Source organism: Oculina patagonica, chromosome 14 (genome assembly GCF_052425735.1).
Source record: "Oculina patagonica isolate OP01 chromosome 14, crgOcupat, whole genome shotgun sequence".
In the NCBI taxonomy this organism is placed as follows: domain Eukaryota; kingdom Metazoa; phylum Cnidaria; class Anthozoa; order Scleractinia; family Oculinidae; genus Oculina; species Oculina patagonica.
In genome coordinates, this window is record NC_135771.1 from 12,666,339 (window position 1) to 12,686,714 (window position 20,376).

Consider the following 20,376-nt stretch of genomic DNA (forward strand, 5'->3'; position numbering starts at 1 on the left):
ATGGTTGTATAACGTCACGAGCCATTCTTTAACAACAACAACAACCAGTTTTATTTCTTTTAATTTTTTCATTCTTCTTTTGAAAGATTTACCAGCGGATAAATATAAGAATAGTATTGAAAGCAGTGGAAATCTGGACAAATGGTGATCCTTTCAAGAAACAAGTTGAGCCAGGAGATGACCTGAAACTGTTTAGAGGATATCGAGAAAACACTTTGTTGAAAAAAATCTCTCACGACAACGCGCATCTCATGCGGTATGTAAGGAATCCTCATTCCTCGCGAAGCGAGGCCGAAGGCCGAGCGTAGCGGGGTATATAATTTTGTCCCTCAAAGGGCTCAGGCGGGATGAAATCTCGTGTGGAGTTTACGGTCATATATATATTTATTTATTTGTGAGCTTGGTGTGTGGCGGAAATGCGGCCGCCGCGTCACGCGGCCGCCGCGCGCTGGTGGCCTAATGGTAAGGCGCTGATGGCCTAATGGTAAGGCGTCGAACTTGAAATCAGATCTTGGGGACTGAGTGCGGAGGTTCGAATCCGGCTAGGGTTTTTTTATTCTTTTTTTCTTTTTCTTTTTTTTTGTGGGTTCGAATCCTGAGCCTTTCATTTTTATCGTTTTTCTTTTCGGATTAAAATAACACTGATTTCCACATAATACTCCCTCAACGCCTATTTAGGCTATAAACTGCTGATGTTGAAAACTGTTCATTGTTGTATGAAAATTTGCCATTTCGTTCTGAACCCATTCTTGCGGATGTTAAGGCTGATCGGGATTTCTCCATCCATTGGAAAGATAATCATCTCTGTTTAGTTCCTGTTGCTGTTGCTGTAATTGTTGTTGTTGTCTACGCGTGGCACTATTTTCTCGAGCAGACTGTAATCGAATATTTCTCTCCTCCTCCGATTCTAATTGTAAGCGCGCTGCATCACTTTCCCTTCTTAATTGTAGTCTCCTAATGGTAAGGCGTCGAACTTGAAATCAGATATTCGGGACTGAGGGCGGGGGTTCGAATCCGGCTAGGGTTTTTTGGTTTTCTTTTTTTTTTCTTATTTGTTTCTTTTATTTGTTCAGTTTCTGTTTGTATTCTGTCTGCTGTATTTTGTCAGTTACTAGGCAACAATAACCCAGAGCTTCGCGAGGCCCTGCGAGTCACGTATTACTAGTAATAAATAATAAAAGGGCCTTTCTTTTCGGTATAGCTGGTGTGCACTGTTAAATATAGAAAAAAGTATTACCCAGAATCTCTCATGAAAATCATTACAGCAGATTTAGTTGTGAATCAGCCTTCCGTCCTATATTAAAAGATCCGAAAGACTACATTTGCCTAAATGAGGCAAGCCGACAATTACAGTAGTTCGGTGAGTGTTTCTTACTATATTATTATTATCATCATCATCATCATCATCATTATTATTTATTATTATTATTATTATTATTATTATTATTATTATTATTATTATTATTTATTATCAATATAAATTGTCATTTACCAGTGGAAGAAATGCAACTTTCACAATATTATTTGCATTTCAGTGGAAGTCGCTGGCCAGGTTACAAAGCTGTAGGCATAGCGTCTGTATTTGGAATGTGTAAAACAACTCGATCAGCTGGTCTTGTTAGGGTAAGTTATTAAGAAGAGATTATTGTCTATAAAAGGAAAATGACATTTATTATAACTTGATCCAAATTGGAAAGAAGGAGTAATCTAGTGAGCAGCTAAGGGTGAAGCAACGTTTGCATGAGTTTATAAGAGCAATAGATCATGACACGGTTATTACCTCAAGATTGAAGTGAAGATCTGAAATTGACCAAAATTCGCGTTATCAAATTGAACACTCAGATATAAAAACTCAAAACTTGTAATCATTACAGAAAATATGTGTAATTTCTAAATTTTGTCATGTGACCACATTTCAAGCAAAAAAACGAATGAAGAAAAAACGAATATCTGCTTTAAAACGAAGATTTCCAAAAACTTGCGAAAAAAATGAAATCCGTAGGAACCCATAGAGAGGCTTAAAACTTAACTGAACGCTTTATAGTCCAGCTACATCGATCACAAACATGGCACCATTGTTTACAGAAGGCCTGAAATAACGAAATTGCACAAAAATCGCCTTGATTTGACAGTATTTTGATATGCAGTTTGTTGACTGTTGTTACTCTGTCGCAGTGGAAAGAGGAGACTGTAGGATCGGAGGTTGTTGGACCTTACATTGGCCTTGCTCATGAAATGGGTCACAACTTTGGATTTCCTCATGACGACAAAAGTAAGGAAAACCGATTAAAAAAAGGAAAAATAAAAAAGCCAAGTCTTTTCTACCACTAACATCAGCCTCTTACTGAGTGGTTTTCTTAGGTCAGTTAATGGTTACAAGATATACTATTTTAGTATTCACCCTATCTTTTTTCTTCTCTGTCTTCAGCAAAGTGCACGTGCTTAACGCCAAGCAGAGGATGTATCATGATGGGTGGAGGAAAGTAAGTAATAAAAGTACATTAGACTAAGCCCTTCCATTTTAAAATGGTATCCGCGGTCCCTGGAAATTTAGTTTTAAAAGAGATGCATAGTGATTAAGACGATATAATGATTTATATAATTGCAATTGGTCCACAGAGGCACACTTCCAGGATTTTCAGACTGCAATATGGAGACGCTCGGTAATAAGAAGCTGGACGATTCTTGTTTGTATAATGTGCCAACTTATAAGGTAACTGCATTTGACAAAACGTGCAACAATCATTCCTTTACTTTACACATTGTACTGTGTTTACACAGACAGTCAACTAAAAATTTACCTTGATGACTGATGTTTGATGACTGTTTCAGTAATATTGCGAACGTTTTTCTTCCGTCAATCACCTTAGCTCTCCTCTCGGGAAACAGAAGTTTACTTCCACCGGGTCAAAGGTTCACGTCTGTCGCTTGCGATTGGTAGATTTCGATTCATTTTTTTTGGTTTGTTTGTTTCTGTTTTTCATGGTCCGTTGGCTGTAGACATATTAATATTTATTATGATTGACGGCAAGGAAAGTTGCAATAGTTAGTTGGGTTTTGAATTTTACAGTTCGCATATCACTGAAGACCGCAATAATTCCAACAACAGCATAGGTTGTAAAAGTGCAGTCTGAAAGAAAAATGAAGATCTCTGCAAGACAATTTAACAAAGTGATCTTTTTTTGACAGTCTGAAAACGGTTATTGTGGAAATGGAATTCGCGAGGAAGGGGAAGAATGCGACTGTGGTACTAAAAAGGTTTGTTTTGTATTCAACGCGGGCTCATGGAATAATTGTTAATTATACAGCAATTTCGAATGCTAAACGTGTAGTCACTTATGTAAACACTGGTTCCAAAATAAATATTTGTTGTGGGAAATTAAAGGATATATATTAAAAAATATTTACTTTAGTAGTATTCAAGAGGAACTGATTCAACTGGGTTGTTCTTTTTCATAATCTAATTAGAAGAAAGACTTACGAGACAGCCATGATTCTTATAGCCTGCTTATTGTTGGGTATCATTAAGGAAATGGTATACCTCGTTGAGAAAATTCCAGTGCAAAGTTCTCATTCGTTCGCTCGTTTACTCATTCATCCATCCATTTGTTCATCCATCCATACATTCTTCTATGCATTCATTTATTCATTCATTTATTCATTTACATATTTATTTATTCATTCATTCTTCATTTATTATACGAGTGAATAAAAAGAATGTAAAAAGAATGTTCATTTCAATCTCCTCAGATGTGTAGGAAAAAAGATCCCTGCTGCGAACCTTACAACTGTGTTAATAAGAAAGGCTGTAGAGGTAGAAAATAACAGCAATAGTGTAAGAATGTTTGATTATTTAACCAATCGAATTCTTACCTCACCTTCCCTTCCCTTTCCGTCCCTTACCTTACTTTACCTCACCTCACCTCACCTCACCTTACCTTACCTCACCTCACCTCACCTTACCTCACCTCACCTCACCTCACCTCACCTCACCTTACCTTACCTTACCTTACCTTACCTTACCTTACCTTACCTTACCTTACCTTACCTCACCTCACCTCACCTTACCTCACCTCACCTCACCTCACCTTACCTTACCTCACCTCACCTCACCTTACCTCACCTCACCTCACCTCACCTTACCTCACCTCACCTCACCTCACCTCACCTCACCTCACCTTACCTCACCTCACCTCACCTTACCTCACCTCACCTCACCTCACCTCACCTCACCTCACCTTACCTTACCTTACCTTACCTTACCTTACCTTACCTTACCTTACCTCACCTCACCTCACCTCACCTTACCTCACCTCACCTCACCTTACCTTACCTTACCTTACCTTACCTTACCTTACCTTACCTTACCTCACCTCACCTCACCTCACCTTACCTCACCTCACCTCACCTCACCTCACCTCACCTTACCTTACCTTACCTTACCTCACCTCACCTCACCTTACCTTACCTCACCTTACCTTACCTTACCTTACCTTACCTTACCTTACCTTACCTTACCTTACCTCACCTCACCTCACCTCACCTCACCTCACCTCACCTCACCTCACCTCACCTCACCTTACCTTACCTTACCTTACCTTACCTCACCTCACCTCACCTTACCTTACCTCACCTTACCTTACCTTACCTTACCTTACCTTACCTTACCTTACCTTACCTTACCTTACCTTACCTTACCTTACCTTACCTTACCTTACCTCACCTCACCTCACCTTAGCTTACCTTACCTTATCTTACCTTACCTTACAATCATAACACCTTTAGAAATCCTGAGCTATAGGAAACATATTTGCCTATCTAGATTGACTGTTGTTTTGTGTCATTTTTTTTTTTGCTTTTATTTTCAGATCAGCCAACAGTCTGATGTTCAAGGAAGATAACATGCCATTTATTAAGAGGGGGATTAAATATGTCAAGGGGCTCGTTTTACAAGTGTTTGTCAACACGTGTTTAACGTGAATTAAAATAAAGTATATCTGAACATTAAGCATTTTGATTTTTTCCGACTCTCCCCAGCTTTATATTCAATAGCCTCTTTAGACTTTTAGTCAAATAAGCGCAGAGTTGGTTTAAGCTATCGCATATTCAACAAGCACGAGTGGAATAATTGTTTTATTAGAACACCCAAAGAATAGCAATATTTGAGCTCCCAGTTGATCTCGCTGACGCGTACACCTACCATATATGCGGTCTAAACTCAGGAATTGCTATATTCCATAGCTAGTTTTTATATGTAATAATTGATGATATATCCGACTCGAGGTTACACCCCGACTTAAGAATTGAATATTTGAGAACATGGTGTGTTTGATGTGTGGCTAATTGTATTTTAGTCAATTACATTTGCTCTTCATATTCGCTGATCCGTTGGAGGGCCGGGGGGGCACGTTTGCACCCAAAAAAGCTGCCATTCTCGTCAGGAGCACAATGACAGACCCGTTAGAAAGTTCATGGTTTAACGACAAGCGTTTGCGAAGGTAGGGTATAAACGCGTGCGGGAAGAAGTTACATTGATTTTTGTATCCGCTCTGTAATGTACTGTTTAAAAAAAGCCAATTCAGGGTGAATCTCTCTAACCACGTTTCAAACTGCGGTACCACGTTTCAAACTTGCCGGAAAGAAAATTCGTCAAGAATTTCTGGTAAGCGGGGATCTACTTCAATGGTCTCGTTACGAACATCAAGGATGAGACAGAACTTGGTTCCAACAGTAGTTTATTATTCAAGACGTAATCACCGATGTAAGCGTAATAAGCTTTACAACGTAGCTGCTTATATAACGTTGCTACAGATAAGGTGTTAACAATGTGAACAAACCTTCAATGGAATAAAATAAAGCAATAAAAGAAGGAAACGAGGGCAATTAAAAAAGCGGACCTATATCAACAGTAGGAAGTTTGCAAAATTAAAAACGATCTAAGATTAAAATTCACAACTTTGAAATTAGAAATAGCGAACTCAAATTAAGAAAAAACGTGATAATGGAAAGCGAAAAAAATTCCAGTTATTTCCTGAGATGAGTTTTCCTAAGCTTAGTGACTAACCCTTGAATAGAAACCAATAAAACTTCATTAGAAAATAAGTTCTGCTGGCCAGCTTCCGTGAAACTATTACGACTTATTTGTCTACTAAATGAACTACGGTGATGAACAAAATTGCAGATATACAAAGTACAATTTCCAAACACAACAAAATAAAATTTCTACTTGGACTGCAACTACTGTTGGCTTTTTAAAAAGAATTTTTAAATGCTGAATAAGGATAAACACAGATATGACTGAAATGCAGAAAATTCTCTCGTAACAATGTTCTAAACAAAATCAGTGTAGTCACTCAGCTTTTTTCAGTATTCTGAGCAACTTTTACCAATTTTCTGTTCCTATGTATTAATTCTGTAAATATTTTCTTTTATTGAAAAATAGTAATCGCTGTGCAATTATTAAAAAATAGTCAAAAAATTTTCCTTGTGTTACTAATGTTATGTTATCGACTTCATTTTGTATCTTATATGTTTTACACGGATCGTATTAACGACGACGAGCTAACAAAAAGTCAACAGCTAGGAGTGCAACAAACGGCTGGCCAGTTCAACTGATGGAGGATACTGTCACATTTGAAACCAAGGTGAAACCAATTTGCGGAGGCTCTGCATTTCGAAACCAGGTAGAAACTGAAGCTAGTGTCATATCTGCAGTTTAGCGTTATTTTGCTGAAGTTGTGGTAGTGTTTGTTCAAGCAAGCACTCATCTTCGATGCGTCACTGGGGTCGCACCCATTCCACCTCGAAATCCAGTGGCTACGTTTCCGACGTCCGTGACCTAAACCAAAAAAAAAAAATCAAGAAGTGAAGTTATGCCGTTGTACTAAGGTTGCAAAAGTATTCAATATTTGCTTGGCTAAGTTCTTTTCTACGAACAGGTCTTGTTCATTGTCTTTTTTGAAATACAAGTTCTGCATTTGCACAGAACATTTTACTTTGCCAAAATTACACTAGAAATACGTGCCTCGCAGAACCTCGCAAAGGTTGGGGCGGACGGCGGTTGTCAGTTCTGCTAAAAGACTGCGTTTAGAATTTACCCCGGACTGCTCAAGCTGCCAGTAAGAAATTTAATTTATTGAGCTATATCGAATAAGCTAAGACCTCGAGACCAAGCCGAACATCGCGGACCACTTAGGAAACACTCGTTAGTACTTTACTTGGCTCAGAGGCTTAGGAAAACAAAACAAAATAAATCACATCAAAGTTGAGAGATGATTAAATGAGTTGTTGTGTTAGTGCACAATGAAATACCCTCTTTTAAAATTGGCCGACAGTAATCTGACTTGAATTTAGTAAAATAATAATAATAAATAAATATTTATATTGGGCCTATCCAAGCCTGCTCTAAACGCGCTTTACAATAACGTTAAAAATGCCTTCATTGTTAGGCATTGTTTTTATTTTATTTTATTTCGTATTGTTCTACCGATAGTGTTGGACTTTACGAGAGCTTCTACATGGCCCGAAAATGTTCGTTCTGATTAGTATAACAAATTAACCTAGAGGTGTTTTCCAAAATACGACAATCGAGCATCCCATTCTGGCCGTTATCTCGACAGTTTATCGCCCAACATGGCAACAAAGTAACAAACATCCTGAGAAAGTTGTTGTCACAGAACGGTTACCCTGCTGGTATTGTTAATTACAACATTAACGATGTTCTGAATAGGCAACAAAACAGACAAAGGGAACAAACCACCACTGTCCCCAGAAAGGAAAATTCTATTGATTCTACCCAGTTGAAGGCATGCATCATAAATTTTATGGATGCATTGACCTTAGGGTCATTTTCCAAAGCAATCATCGCATCAAGTCCTTTTTTCCATACAAAGATAAGCTCAACCGTTTTCAGATGTCAAAAGTTGTATATAGGGCTAGTGGTTGGGACTGCCAAGATTTCTACATCGGAAAAACAAAACGTAGACTACGTGACAGAAAAACTGAACATTTCAAAGCGATCACAAGTAGGAGTCATGCATCTGCTATTGCAGACCCGTCAACTGGTCATAATTTGAAATGGGACCACTTTGACATATTTGCAGGACGGTCAGATATCCATTGCTGATAAGAGATTTAAAACCTGCCCTGAATGATAATGTGGGCAGCGAAAAACGTTATCTTTACTAGTTTGTACAATTTGTTTTGTGCAAATTGTTATTTCATTGTATTTTATTTTATTTTTTTCATCATCTGTTTTTCGTCAGCTGTCAATCCTATTCCTTTTCGAATTTAAATTTAGTTGTACTTTCATTTTAACGGTTACTTCTAGCTTCTGAAGATGTATGTTGAAACATACGAAATGTCAAGTTAAAGGTCTATTTTTTTCTAACAATGCGTTTGTCCGTAATGTTCATCACCGCAGTTTGCGTGTTGTTTTTAGTTTTAGTTAAACTACGATGGCCAAAGAAAACTGAAGAGTATTTACGAGTATTTACACCCCCTTCTTCTTCTAAGCGATTAGTTCAACATTTTTAATAGTGTCAATCAAAGGTCACAAACTTGTTCCAAGAGTCGATCCTCGTTACCCTTGTCCAGCGGTGAAACGGCCAACGAGGACCACTGTGATAATGTGTTACGTCTGAAAAGATTATCCTAATGGTCCTTGTTGGCTTTTCCACCGCTGGACAAAGGTAGCGAGGACACTGGAGGAGGACTCTGGCCCCATTCAACGTTTCGTCCTTGTTTAGACATGCTTTTCAGTTGGATATCAAAGAAATCTTTCGCTTTTTGTAACTGTCACTTCTGAAGATGCGTGCTGTAGCATGCGAAACGTCAAGTAAATTTTAGATTCTTTTTTCAGACCATGCGTTGTCTATGTGTTATGTGTGTTGCCGCTGTTTGTATTTTATTTCCGGTGAAATTGAAATGGCCAAGAAACAAGAGCGTATATTAATGAAATCTTCCGGTAAGAAAGGTGATGAGGTCACAATTGGGACAAGACCGTTCTCTGCTCTTGGCCGGTTTAGGCCTCAACGATCGAGTTAAGAAAGGAGATTTATTCACCCCACCAGGGGAATAAATGGTTTTATCAGGAGCCCATCAACTGGAGCCTTCATCTCCCATACTAACCCTTGGAGTCAACCCTTTCCCGTATTAATTTATTTTTAGAACTAATCTCCCGGGGTCTCTCGCGGGAGATATCGCACCTCTGTCAATCATTTGTTGCATTCCGCTGTGGCTACGCAACCTTTAAAATGGCGAAACAAGAACGGAAGACTGCAGAATGATGTTCCTTTTCGTCGTCTGAATTCAGCATTTCTTCAAAGGAAGACATCAAGTAATGCTATGACTAAAAAAAACTGCGGAATTTTGTACAGTTCTGTCAAAAAAGTAAGAGCAATTATTCGAATCGAAAGGCGCCGAGATCGATCTCGCAACTGCGAAATTACGAATATATTTTGAAAAGATGATGGGTAGGCGTAACAGATAGTTCAATATTATTTTCCGTGTAATTCTTCTGATAAGAAGGGAGCTTGATAAAAGCTTGATCGATTATAATTCTAATCGTTGTTGCGAACAATAAATTTTACTGGGTTGTAAACATTCACACCAAACGAACGTATCAATAGTATACATTTATAAACAAGGTACGCACTTTGGCCTGTACCAACACATTCTACAAGGCATTCAAAACTCTGAGTGACAATAATTCAGACAAGCACTAGCTTGTGAACGCTTAGGGTTGACAGGTTTCAAGGTCCTTCGTGGCGAAGGCACTAGACAAACATTAGAATCTAAACAGCCGTTCCGGCTAAACGACCCGTTCGGCTTTAGAATTCTCCAGATAGTACAGGCATAGAGTTGTCTTTGGAAACATACAAAGCGAAATAAATGTACGGGGATTGAAATAAGCGGTCACACGGTCTCTAACCGAAGAAAGATGTAACATCCAGGCCGTTGGCCTGTACGCGTATAATTTTAAAATTGTAAGATGCGCAATATCTCACCTCTGCAACAGCGACTCAACGATCTCTGCCATAATTCCAGTTGCTGGAGTAATTCCAGTTGCCAGTTGCTGAAGCATGATGATCTTATATTGGCTGGATCTTGGAGCATACGGATAGTCAAAATTTGCATCGAAGTCATCACGTTTATAGTGTTTGCCCGACGATTTCAATCAATGAAAATCAATCATTGATTTCAATCAATATAATCAATATTAATCAATAGTAATCAATTGATTGATATTGATTAATTTACATAATCAATAAAAATCGAAAATCACTCACCGAGCCGTCTTAATTTCATTGATTTTCATTGATTTTAATTGATAATCAATAGCTGATTGTGCAACAGTAAAAACCCGGCTACAAAGGCATTTGCTTGATTTAACGCGTTTCCCGGCGCGTTTGCAAACACACTGAAACACATCATCGGCGCCATGTCTGTGAAGATTTCTATTTCTTGTGTAGTCGATTTTATTAAATTGTTAAATTTTATTAAATTGTTTCTGTTTGATTGCACTGATCTATCTAGAATTGAGAAAACGAAACAATATTGAAGTCTAGTTCGAGTAACGCTATTGTTAATGTCATATAAACGAACACACCGACTAAAATGCATGTTTGAAATAGTTGTCAATACATGTCAATAGGATGATACAGCAAAGAAATGAATATAATAAAAAGTTACTGTTAATTATTACTGTTGTTTCTGTGGTACTTTACTTCAGTAATCGGATATCAGAAATAAAATTGGGTCTCTGTCCTCGTCCGTGAGATTTATTAAAAAAAATAAATAGAAATAAAACCGATTTAAGTTTTCAATAGAGATCAATGACAATCAATGGCAATCAATGAAAATCAATGAAAATCGAAAATCACTCAACATTGCGGCTTTGATTTTAATTGATTATCAATATCAATCAATATCAATCAATTGATTATTATTGATAACTATTGATTTTATTGATTATTGATACTCATTGATTGGAATCGTCGGGTGTTTGTCGCCGTATCAAAGAACACGCGTTCGCTACAGCTCGGGCATATTAAATTATTTCTGCTTTCGTTCGGGAATCTCACAGTACTGTCTACGTCTAACACTGCATGTAATAAGTCCGTGCAAACCAGAAATCGGAAAGATTCAAACAAGCAACTGAAGCAAAAACACATTTCCGATCAACGCCATGACTAAACTGACTTCATTTTCAAGGACAAAGAGTGGTTTATTAATTAACTTTTAACCGTTATTTATTCACGAGTAAACCAGGCTCTCTCGGCTGTAAAATCAGGAAAGTAGATAAAATTATAAAGGAAAACGGACAGGGAATGTGCGTACGACATTGACCGCCATTTTTTTTTTTTTTTTTTCATCGTCGCCCTAGCTGCGCTGCATGTGGTCTGACCGCAGGAGCAATGTTTTCGCGAGAAATGTGTTTCTAAAAATAAAAATATACGGGAAAGGGTTAACTCAAGGGTACAGTACGTATGGAGGCTCCAGCTGATGGGCTCCTGGTTTTATGCATCTGGTTAGTGCCAGTCTCCCAGCAAGGGGGTTGGGGGACATCCCGGTCCTTGGGAATTCTGTATTTAGGCAGACGAGGCCAGGTTACTGTCCTTTTTTCCCAACACTCGTGCTATCCATACAGTTCGTGATTACCCACCCACCCTCCCTTGGGGTAGGTAGATTGGTATTTCAAATATTTGTTCGGGTACTCCCCCACCTTTACTGGGAATTATTTGGATTGTAAAATGTTTCTCAGAGTAAAAGGTAATTGTTATAAAAATAAACGGCCACCTCGGTGGCCAAAAAAAGGCAAATTATGCTTTTGTCAGTTCTTCCCAGCAAACTGCGCGCAGCCACTGCATTGTATAGGAAATGAATTATTAGTATTTACAATAACAAAGAGCATGAAGATTAATTAACCAATGACGGCCAGGTCTACCCAGGTTCCCTGTCCCAGATGGAACTGAAGTTTAACAAAGCACTGAGCTTTGACTTACCAGAGTCCCGTACCATAGTTGTGTTAAAGGCGTCCAATGAGATCGGTTCAACGTTGAAGATTGGAAAACTGCCACAGAAATCCACAATCTTCTTAGGCAAGGTCAATCGGTCTGCAAACCCCACCACTCTCCATCCAGTTCTCTCAGTCCTAACTTTAGTTGGTAAGGGTTGCCTGGACGCCTGTGATATTTAATTTGAAAAGGAAAAAATATTTCAAAAATTTTTCCCAGTTACCTTTACATAAAATAAGTTAGTTGCGATTATTGAGTTTTTTTTTGTCGCAGGCATTGAAATATCTCCAGTTATTAAAACAAAAAGTCATTACCGTGACGATGGTGTAACCATAAATAGTATAAAAATTAAACGTAATGTTCACAAAAGCTACCATGGGGGATCGATCCTTCATGGCGGCAGCGCCACGGCTTTGGAACAGTCTTCACATAAGCATTAGATCTGCTTGCTCCAAAAGAAATTTTAAACAGAACTTAAGACATTTTTTATTCAGCAAGGCATTTTTTAGTACAATTAGATTATATTTAGCTTTTTATATAGTTTTTCTGCAAATTAATTTTTCTTATAGCTAATTGTAAATAGTGTAGCTTTCGTTTTTGATTTCATAGAAATTGTAAATAGGTTCTTATTTTTGTATTTATTGTAATGTTTGTAATGCGCATGTGATTATTTTATAGAAAATGCGCAATATAAATATTAAATATTATTATTAATATTATTATTATTAATTAAATATACCGCGCGTTTACTCGTACTCTCCATGTCGGGAGGTATTTTTTTCAGTTTTTTTCGTTTATGCCCTCGGTTTGTTCCAAAATCTGCAGAGCATCCCCGGTGGTCTCAGATTGAGCTGTGACTTTATATGCAAACTTACATAAATCTTTTTCCTCGCATGAAGCTAATTTAATAGCCAACAAGAAGCTTGAGAAGCTTAAAATCGGGTGGTTAATAATTAAGAAAGGGGGGTATAGTACAGTAAAAATCAATATGGTTCTTGAAAAAAAAAAAATTTTTCCTTGTGGTATCAGTGTCAGACGAGACAAAGGGTTATAAGAATCATGCAAATAGTGAAAAAGGAATACCTTGTTTAAATGGATCTTATGGACAATTTGGCACTTTCCTGCTTAAACTGGACTTAACTTTTATGAGCTGATTTACGCGCTTTCTGATACCACATGGAAAGCAACGGTTCTTGTCCGATCGCCGAAGTTAAGCCCTGTTGGGCAGGAATAGTACTTGGATGGGTGACCAACTGAAAATACCCCTTGTTGTGGGCTTTTCATTTCTGTTTTTATTTTCTTACGAAGTCAGTAACTTTTCAGGCCCTTATATTTTTTTGTCAACGGCTTTGTTGACTTGCTTCGACTTTGTACGTTTCATTGTCTTGATCATGATCGGCGCGAGCAAGTCCGAAGGCCGGCCGCGCTTCTCCTTGAAATCCTAACTCGAAATAAACTCGACATCCTGGCTCTAGATTGACCTTGAAGGATAAAGAAGATATACATTCCCTTTATTTTGTGAGATATATTTAATGTTTGTTTGTTGGTTAGTTTGTTAAAAAAAAAAAAAGAAAAAAACAGAAAAAAAAATCTCGTTCCGCCGCTTCTCGTTCCGCCGTTACGCCGTTCCGCGTTCCGCCGTTACGTGGATTACTTACAACCCTATAAATACTTCAAGCAGTGAATGAAAATGAGAACCACTTTCAAATAGTTAGTGCATAAAAAATAGCAATCAGATCAGAATACTATGATTATTAATGCAAGGTTTCGCTTATTATGTCTCGGCAGAGATATTTCTTTTTTGCAAGTTCAAATGTATGCAAATTTCGTGTGAAATGTAATTTGATTCCACTGTCTTGTTTACAAACTCTTTCTGAAGAAAGTTGTATTTTCGTGAATAAAACCCATTGGCCTGTTTTATTTTCCTGATCATGTTTGTCTGTGATTTTTACAAAACATGTGGTCTTTTTTTCGGAACTTTAAGTTGTGCAAAAATTCCTGTTTTGAACACAGATGTCACTTCCGGAATTTCTCATCAAAAGATGTAGATTTTACCACATTGCGTTTCGCTGCTTTATTTTAAAGGTGAACATATTAAAAACTCTTGCAATGCGTTTAAAATTCGACTCAGACATTAGACACGGATGTCGTGCAGTATTTTTGCGGCATCTTTCCATTATTTTATTTCTTTTTTGTCAAAGCTTAGGGTAAAGAGAGACGAAAGTAGACGGCCAAAGTTTGGCAAGTAGCTGGTTGTTTCGGCCGGCTACCAGCCCTATTCAAGTTCCACTCATATTCTGCCATGTCGGGTCATCCCTCAACGGGAAATAAATTTCCCCGATTCCAAAACTAAACTCAAAACGCTTGAATGACGAGCCAAAAAATAATTCATTTCTCGAATAAAAGATCGGAATATCCGGAAAATAACAGTACTAGTTCCTCATCAATTAAATCTTTCTTCGCAAGAGTTGCATAATAGTCAAGAATAAAATCTTAAAAACACAATTTCAAACTATTCAAAACCAGATTAACGTGCGTCACACGACAGGCAAAATGTTTCAGATGAATTTTTTTATCGAAAATGAGACCAAGCAACCTTTTGAAATCGAAGACTTTCAAAGCCATGACATGCATTCAGGCCGTGATAAAATTTAATTAAAATAAAATTCAATTGGTATTTAATTATAATTATTCGAAGTTTTCATTTTCAAGTCATCTTTTCATTCGATAGCTTTACCGATCTCGTAAAACAATTCCATTCAAGTTCACACCAATACTGTACATTGCCAATGTTTTGCTGACGTCTTGAGAAGTGCCTTACTAACGTCACCAGCTGGCAAATCTAAAATATATTCAAAACATGTTGTGCAAACATTCTACTCTTTGTGACAGGCGACTTTGAAGCCCAACTTCTTGCTAAATATATAAAAAAAAATAGTTTTAAAGTGGAGTCCGCCTCAAAAAAATGTACCGCCAGATCACACTGCTATTGCCTATTTGTAGAAACCAGCAAAGCGTCTAGTTTCAAAGTTTCCCACAAAAACATTGCGTGACATGAATGACGTTACCCCTTTTATTTACAGGAATAGCTTCAACTTGTCAAAGCAACTACAGTTTCACAATGGTGATTATCTGTCCTCCCGCCGAAGCAAAGAAGAGAACCAGATTGCAGATTCGCCCAAAAGTCGACCCAGTGTTCCTACAACGATTTACTGTCAAAACTGAAATGAAACCGATTGGCCCAGGCTATCTCCGTCGTTTTTGGCAGGCAGGAGACTATCGTCTAGGACGCCCAAAGCAGGGTAAATTATAAATCGACCACGCCCGATTAATGAGTAGTTCGTTCTGTTCCTTCAGTACGAAACTGATTTCCTGTTTAGAGCAATCGTCCTCTCCAAGGTTTTGTATGGCCTTCATTTAAACGGAGCAAGTGAAGCCGGGCTGAATACTGTACAATCCTTTTTAAAAAGGTGTTTAAAAGACGCTATACTTCTTCCTTGTGTAATGTTCATGAAATTTAAGAGCAGTACGACAGAAGACTTTTCAAAACAATAAGCAGCGACTCAGCTCATCCATTATACACTTTTTTACCCCGAAATAAACAGTCATCGATAAGGCTGCTAAAAGTGGTTGATGAATTTCGAAAATTAACACTGAACATTTAAAAATGCTTTTCTAAATAGACTTAGAAATACAAATAAGCTAGAGCACAATGACAACTGTTTATGCTGAATATTTTGTAAACAAACCTCACCTGCTCCAGGTCAAGCTTCATTTTTGCTGGCGAAGGAAGTGATGAGTCCAACTCTGACACGTAACAATCTTTAGTTGCTGGAATTCGCTGAGCTGATAAGCCCTAAGGGGACAAAAAGGTATCCTACCTTAATCCTTGGACGTGTATGTTGTGGTTTAAATTTATCTTTGGTTTTAAATTTTTCAAACCAGGTTGATTTTTATTTCCCTTTGTTTTGTTACGATAATGAATTTGAAATAATGAAAAATAAAAATTAAATTGGTTTGAAAAATTTTTAACCAAAGGTAAATATAAAACCACAACTTATAAACAAGTGGGAGGGGCGGGGTGTGGGTGAGTTAAAAGTTAGGGAGATTGAATAACTTAAATTATTTTTTTCTCAAGCATCTCAGCGGTCCGGAATCCTGAATCCTTTAATCTGATTGGCTAATTGCGCGCGCTCCAGCGGTCCGGTTTTTCTCATCCGGACCCCGCATACGGACCGCTCACGGCGCGAAATCATTTTGCACCTTTGAGTCTAACGAACACATGAAAGTTTTGCTCTCCAAAGACTAGCCTGTTCCAGGCTATCCAAAGACAAAAATAGCCTCGCCATCCATTGTTAATGCTAAAGGACAAAAAAGCAGTGGAATTAAAGGCCTCAAAGTTCTTCAAAAGGCGAGGTATTTACTTATTTCTCAACAAAATCGAGTTGTAGTTTACCGTTCGCAGTTTGCCGTTGTTTGTTCATCTCGCAATGATTTTCACGCCATTGCGGTAAAATTCATTCGGTTTTTTAGGCTCTATCTATATGCTTAACTGCATTGTTTATCTGTCACTTTTTGCTTAAACAGAAGACTATTTACCATCATTCAAGGAAATGAGATTCTTTGATTAAAAACGGACAAATTAATTATCACAATATTGTGCCGTACGTAGACGCTACGCATTTCATTCAGTTTGGCACTGTTTATCAGAATAAGAATCAACGCAGAGGTTATTAATTTGTTAAATACAAGTGTATTAATAGCTTGTTAAACTGCTTTTCGGTCAAAGAGTATTTTTGAATCAGAAAAATAGGCTTAGCAGAGTTGCAAAGCTTCTATCAAGACTTTTCAAAACATTTAAGCTTATAGGAAATTGTTCGGGAAGCCGAAATCGATTTAAAAGTGTTAGGTTTTGTGGCATATTTGTGCTATATTTTAGTATGACTTCATTTACTTTTCTTGATTTTCTGCAGTGTAAATTAAGCTGAACATTTCTTGAGAACGGTTTATTTTAAGCGAAGCTATTTTACTCGGAATTAATGTTAGTCAAGATTGCTTAATGCTTGACTCTTGTTTGTCGATCAAGTCGGACTCGACATTGAAATCAAATCCGCGCGTATACAAAGAAAGATTTTGTGACAGATTTTTTCACGGTTTCTTAAATCCAAACAAACTTAAGTAGGAAAAAAATAAAAACGTTATTTACCGGCCTAGGTCGGTCCGCATTGGGAAAAACTGTACCCTCGGTCTTGAGCACGGCCCTCGGCCTTCGGCCTCGGGCCGTACTCAAGACCTCGGGTACAGTTTTTCCCAATACGGACCTCCCGGCCGGCAAATAACATATATGTCTGTTCCGGTCTCTTCTCTTCTGAACCTTAAAACAATTTAATTAAAGAATCCTTCAAAGTTCCAGTATATTTATTTCACTGACCAAGATCCTCATACTAGCTAAAATTCATTGACCGGCTTTATTATTCATTACCGTAGGAATTAAAACTCCTGACTTACCGCAGTGAAGTCGTTCATTATTTCCACGGCTTCCGCATCGTTATGCTGAGGAGCTCTAATTACTTCTGTCTGGTTTTCCACATCCACTTCTATCTGCTCGTTGACGCTTGTTCCGTTTTCAACAACGTTTAAAACAAAGCGATCAATCTGTGATGAGAAAGGCATGAGCGAGATTAAGTGTAAACAGGAGCCCATTGCTGCTTTGGCAAGGATCCAGAATGAAACAAAAAACAAACTTACTTTTCCATCAACTTGGAATCCATGAAAGGAAATGAGAACAATCAGGCTGACCAGAACAGAAGTAGCCTGTAGGAGTGAAAGAAACGCCGATATCAACATACAGATTCTCCTGACTGTCTCCATTCTTGAAAAACAAGATGGGAGAATATTGTGTCGCACCTCGTAATAATCCTTGTAAACTACATCACGAATATTGACAAATAAAAATTGTTCGGTCTCACGCCGATCACAGATTTCTGAAACCCCCTTACTGGTCCTTATCTCCCCCCTGAAAACCACTCTGATAGCAAGTGAATCTTTTTTTTCAGTTAGCCGAAGGAAACTAGAATTAGAATTAATCAGAACGGAAACTGCTAATAACCTACTAATCGTCAACTTGTTGACTGAGGGTAAAATGTCATGCCTCAGTGCCTCTCCATCATAAAATCATTCAATTGTTTATTATGAACAGAACAGGCAATCAAATGGAACGTTTGCACAGTTCTCAGATAGAGATAGGTGGTCTACAAACTCGATACATGCGGCTATCACAGAAGTATATTAAGGCTCCTTGTTAACAACAAAATAAAACTTACCATCTTTCTCTTGTAACAGACACTGTTAGTTCTTCCTTCTTTTTGTCGCACAGGACTTTATTGCTTTTTTCCACCGTGTCGTACGGTTTTTATACTTTCTGAAGGCTGCCCTATGTTTCCTCATTTTTAACTTGATATCACGGATGTTATTGCAGTTGGACATTAAATACGTGCCCATCTCTCTATGTTGTTTCAGCTCTACCGACTCTATCATATTTACCATGAAATCTTGTACTTCCTTCAGTTATGACGCCAATACACGTACGCCAGCGAGACATCTAATGTTGCTTAAACTACAAAACGAGTTTCCAATACAATACAGACATTACAGACATACGATATGATAAGAATTGTGTGACTGGTGTAAGGTTCGCCGAGTAAATTAGTCTCAATCAAGTCAACAGCGCTCACTAGAATCACTTACATGTAATGCAACTCATCAGTCCAAGTATTTTAGATCGGCTAAAATAAGCATTTGGATAGCATTTTTATTAGAATTCGGGCTGCCTGATCAAACAGCAATACGGATGCCGCCACTGTTTTATTCTTAACGGCTTTGAATTTAAATAAATATTATCAGTGCCCGTTCAAGCAAAACAAGGATTTCAGGCAATCCACCTTTTCAATATTTTTTCAAGAAACTGCTATCGGTTGTTTTCCGGTTAAAAGTTACGACGCTAAACTTCTTCTCGATCTTTTGCAATGAAAACAAGTGGTAAGTGGGGGGCCCGATCATTCAGACCATGGAATAAGAGGGGGTCGCTCTCGAAAATAATTGTTCCCGGTCCAGCGGGCCTCTGTTTGGCCTAAAACTAAGGTGGGTGTACGGGCCCCCTGGGCCCCTTACCCTAGGTCCGCCACTGACAAACACATCAGGACTAAAGTACACGATTCGTGTGAGCGCAAACTTATATATTGCCAATATTTAGCTCTAAATTTTGGGCTTGTAAAGGTCAAACCGCAAACGTCCAGGAGTCACTTGACCAGCCGCTGACATCATGTTTGAGGTTTCTCATGGACGTTTTCGCCGGCAAGACGTTTCTGTGCTTTTATTTCAGGTATCTCACGTATTGACGCTAAAAATATGCAAAGCAGTTATTTGTGTAGATATAGAGAAGAAATTTTAAGGAAAGAGTGAATGCTGAGTATTTTGTTGTCTCTCGAAAAACAAGCATTTGCATAGGTAGCAAATCCAATATGGCGGCGGGGCGATTCTCGGAATCCGCGAGTATAATTCTCAGAAAACAGCCAGTGAGAAGGACGGATTCTTAAATGTCTTGAAACCGAACCTTTTGAATTTCAAGAAGGTAATGAGCTAAATTTGGACCGACGGCTTTCCTTGATTATTTCAGGTCTACTGACTAAACGGCCAGGCTGCAACGAAAAACAATGGTACATGTGCACAATGTAGCACGATACAGATCTGGACACCAAACACTTGTAATTGATTACCCAATACTTGCTAAAACGGAAATGTCAAACGGTATTTTCTAAGAATGTTCATAAGAATATTTTCAGCCTAAAATCGGCAGAAAAATTAGAATATTCAGCCTGGGTCGGAAAAACTGTATTCTTATAAAAAAAAAAAAAAAAAGAGTGTATGTGAAACAGTAACTCTAAATTGTAAAATTGTATGCTTTAACTAATTCCATTGTTTTCTTTTGTTTAAAAACCACTATAATGTACAACTTTAGTGATTTGTATTTTACAGAAATACTGTTTGCACTCTAAGCTCCGTTGTTATCTCAAATTTTAGTTAATAAAGAATCCAGACCTATCTACTTTAATTATTCGGTTTGACTGAAATTCTTTTCTTTAACAAAATGATTGTCACTGCTGATAGCCCGAGAAGTAATTTAACATGATATAACAACAACAAAGTAGTCCTTTTACAACTGTAGGAAAGTCATTGGAAAAGAACTATACTTTGCATGGTTATTACATTTGTGTTCACCATAATTTGTAAATTCTATCACTTTGCCAAAGTTAAGAAAAATTGTCCTATATTTAACAAAACATCACTTTCAGGGGTAACG

The 20,376-nt window shown here is 37.8% G+C and overlaps 2 protein-coding genes across 7 annotated transcripts in view; one reads left to right on the forward strand and one right to left on the reverse strand.

The window, feature by feature from the left end:
* LOC144637468 (disintegrin and metalloproteinase domain-containing protein 9-like) overlaps positions 1 to 20,376 on the forward strand; it is a 60,686-nt gene that overhangs the window by 17,506 nt on the left and 22,804 nt on the right. For 3 of the 5 annotated variants that reach the window (XM_078496530.1, XM_078496529.1, XM_078496526.1), the window contains exons 12-19: positions 87 to 256; positions 1,536 to 1,623; positions 2,176 to 2,272; positions 2,429 to 2,483; positions 2,620 to 2,713; positions 3,190 to 3,258; positions 3,751 to 3,814; positions 4,869 to 5,003. In XM_078496530.1, coding sequence (XP_078352656.1) covers positions 87 to 256; positions 1,536 to 1,623; positions 2,176 to 2,272; positions 2,429 to 2,483; positions 2,620 to 2,713; positions 3,190 to 3,258; positions 3,751 to 3,814; positions 4,869 to 4,885 — 654 coding nt within the window. In that variant the 3' untranslated portion in view covers positions 4,886 to 5,003. Of the gene's footprint in view, positions 1 to 86; positions 257 to 1,535; positions 1,624 to 2,175; positions 2,273 to 2,428; positions 2,484 to 2,619; positions 2,714 to 3,189; positions 3,259 to 3,750; positions 3,836 to 4,868; positions 5,004 to 20,376 lie in introns of those variants that run through there. The other 2 variants (XM_078496528.1, XM_078496527.1) reach the window with 2 other exon arrangements.
* Positions 5,725 to 19,606, reverse strand: LOC144637851 (uncharacterized). 2 transcript variants are annotated; one of them, XM_078496941.1, is made up of 6 exons: positions 18,341 to 19,606; positions 17,766 to 17,831; positions 17,526 to 17,672; positions 15,772 to 15,873; positions 12,006 to 12,186; positions 5,725 to 6,838 (listed from the first exon to the last, which is right to left on the reverse strand). In XM_078496941.1, the coding sequence occupies exons 1-6, from the start codon at positions 18,341 to 18,343 to the stop codon at positions 6,573 to 6,575; spliced, it is 765 nt and encodes a 254-aa protein (XP_078353067.1). In that variant the 5' UTR covers positions 18,344 to 19,606; the 3' UTR covers positions 5,725 to 6,572. The 2 variants fall into 2 exon arrangements, with proteins under 2 accessions (XP_078353067.1, XP_078353066.1); XM_078496940.1 differs by having other exon boundaries at positions 17,766 to 19,606.

Excerpts from the sequence above, each read along its gene's own strand:
- LOC144637851 (XM_078496940.1), bottom strand. The coding sequence starts at position 17,888 with ATGGAGACAGTCAGGAGAATCTGTATGTTGATATCGGCGTTTCTTTCA. Across the intron at positions 15,874-17,525 it reads TAATGAACGACTTCACTGCG|GGCTTATCAGCTCAGCGAAT; the intron begins GTAAGTCAGGAG and ends TTGTCCCCTTAG. Across the intron at positions 12,187-15,771 it reads TGAAGCTTGACCTGGAGCAG|GCGTCCAGGCAACCCTTACC; the intron begins GTGAGGTTTGTT and ends TAAATATCACAG.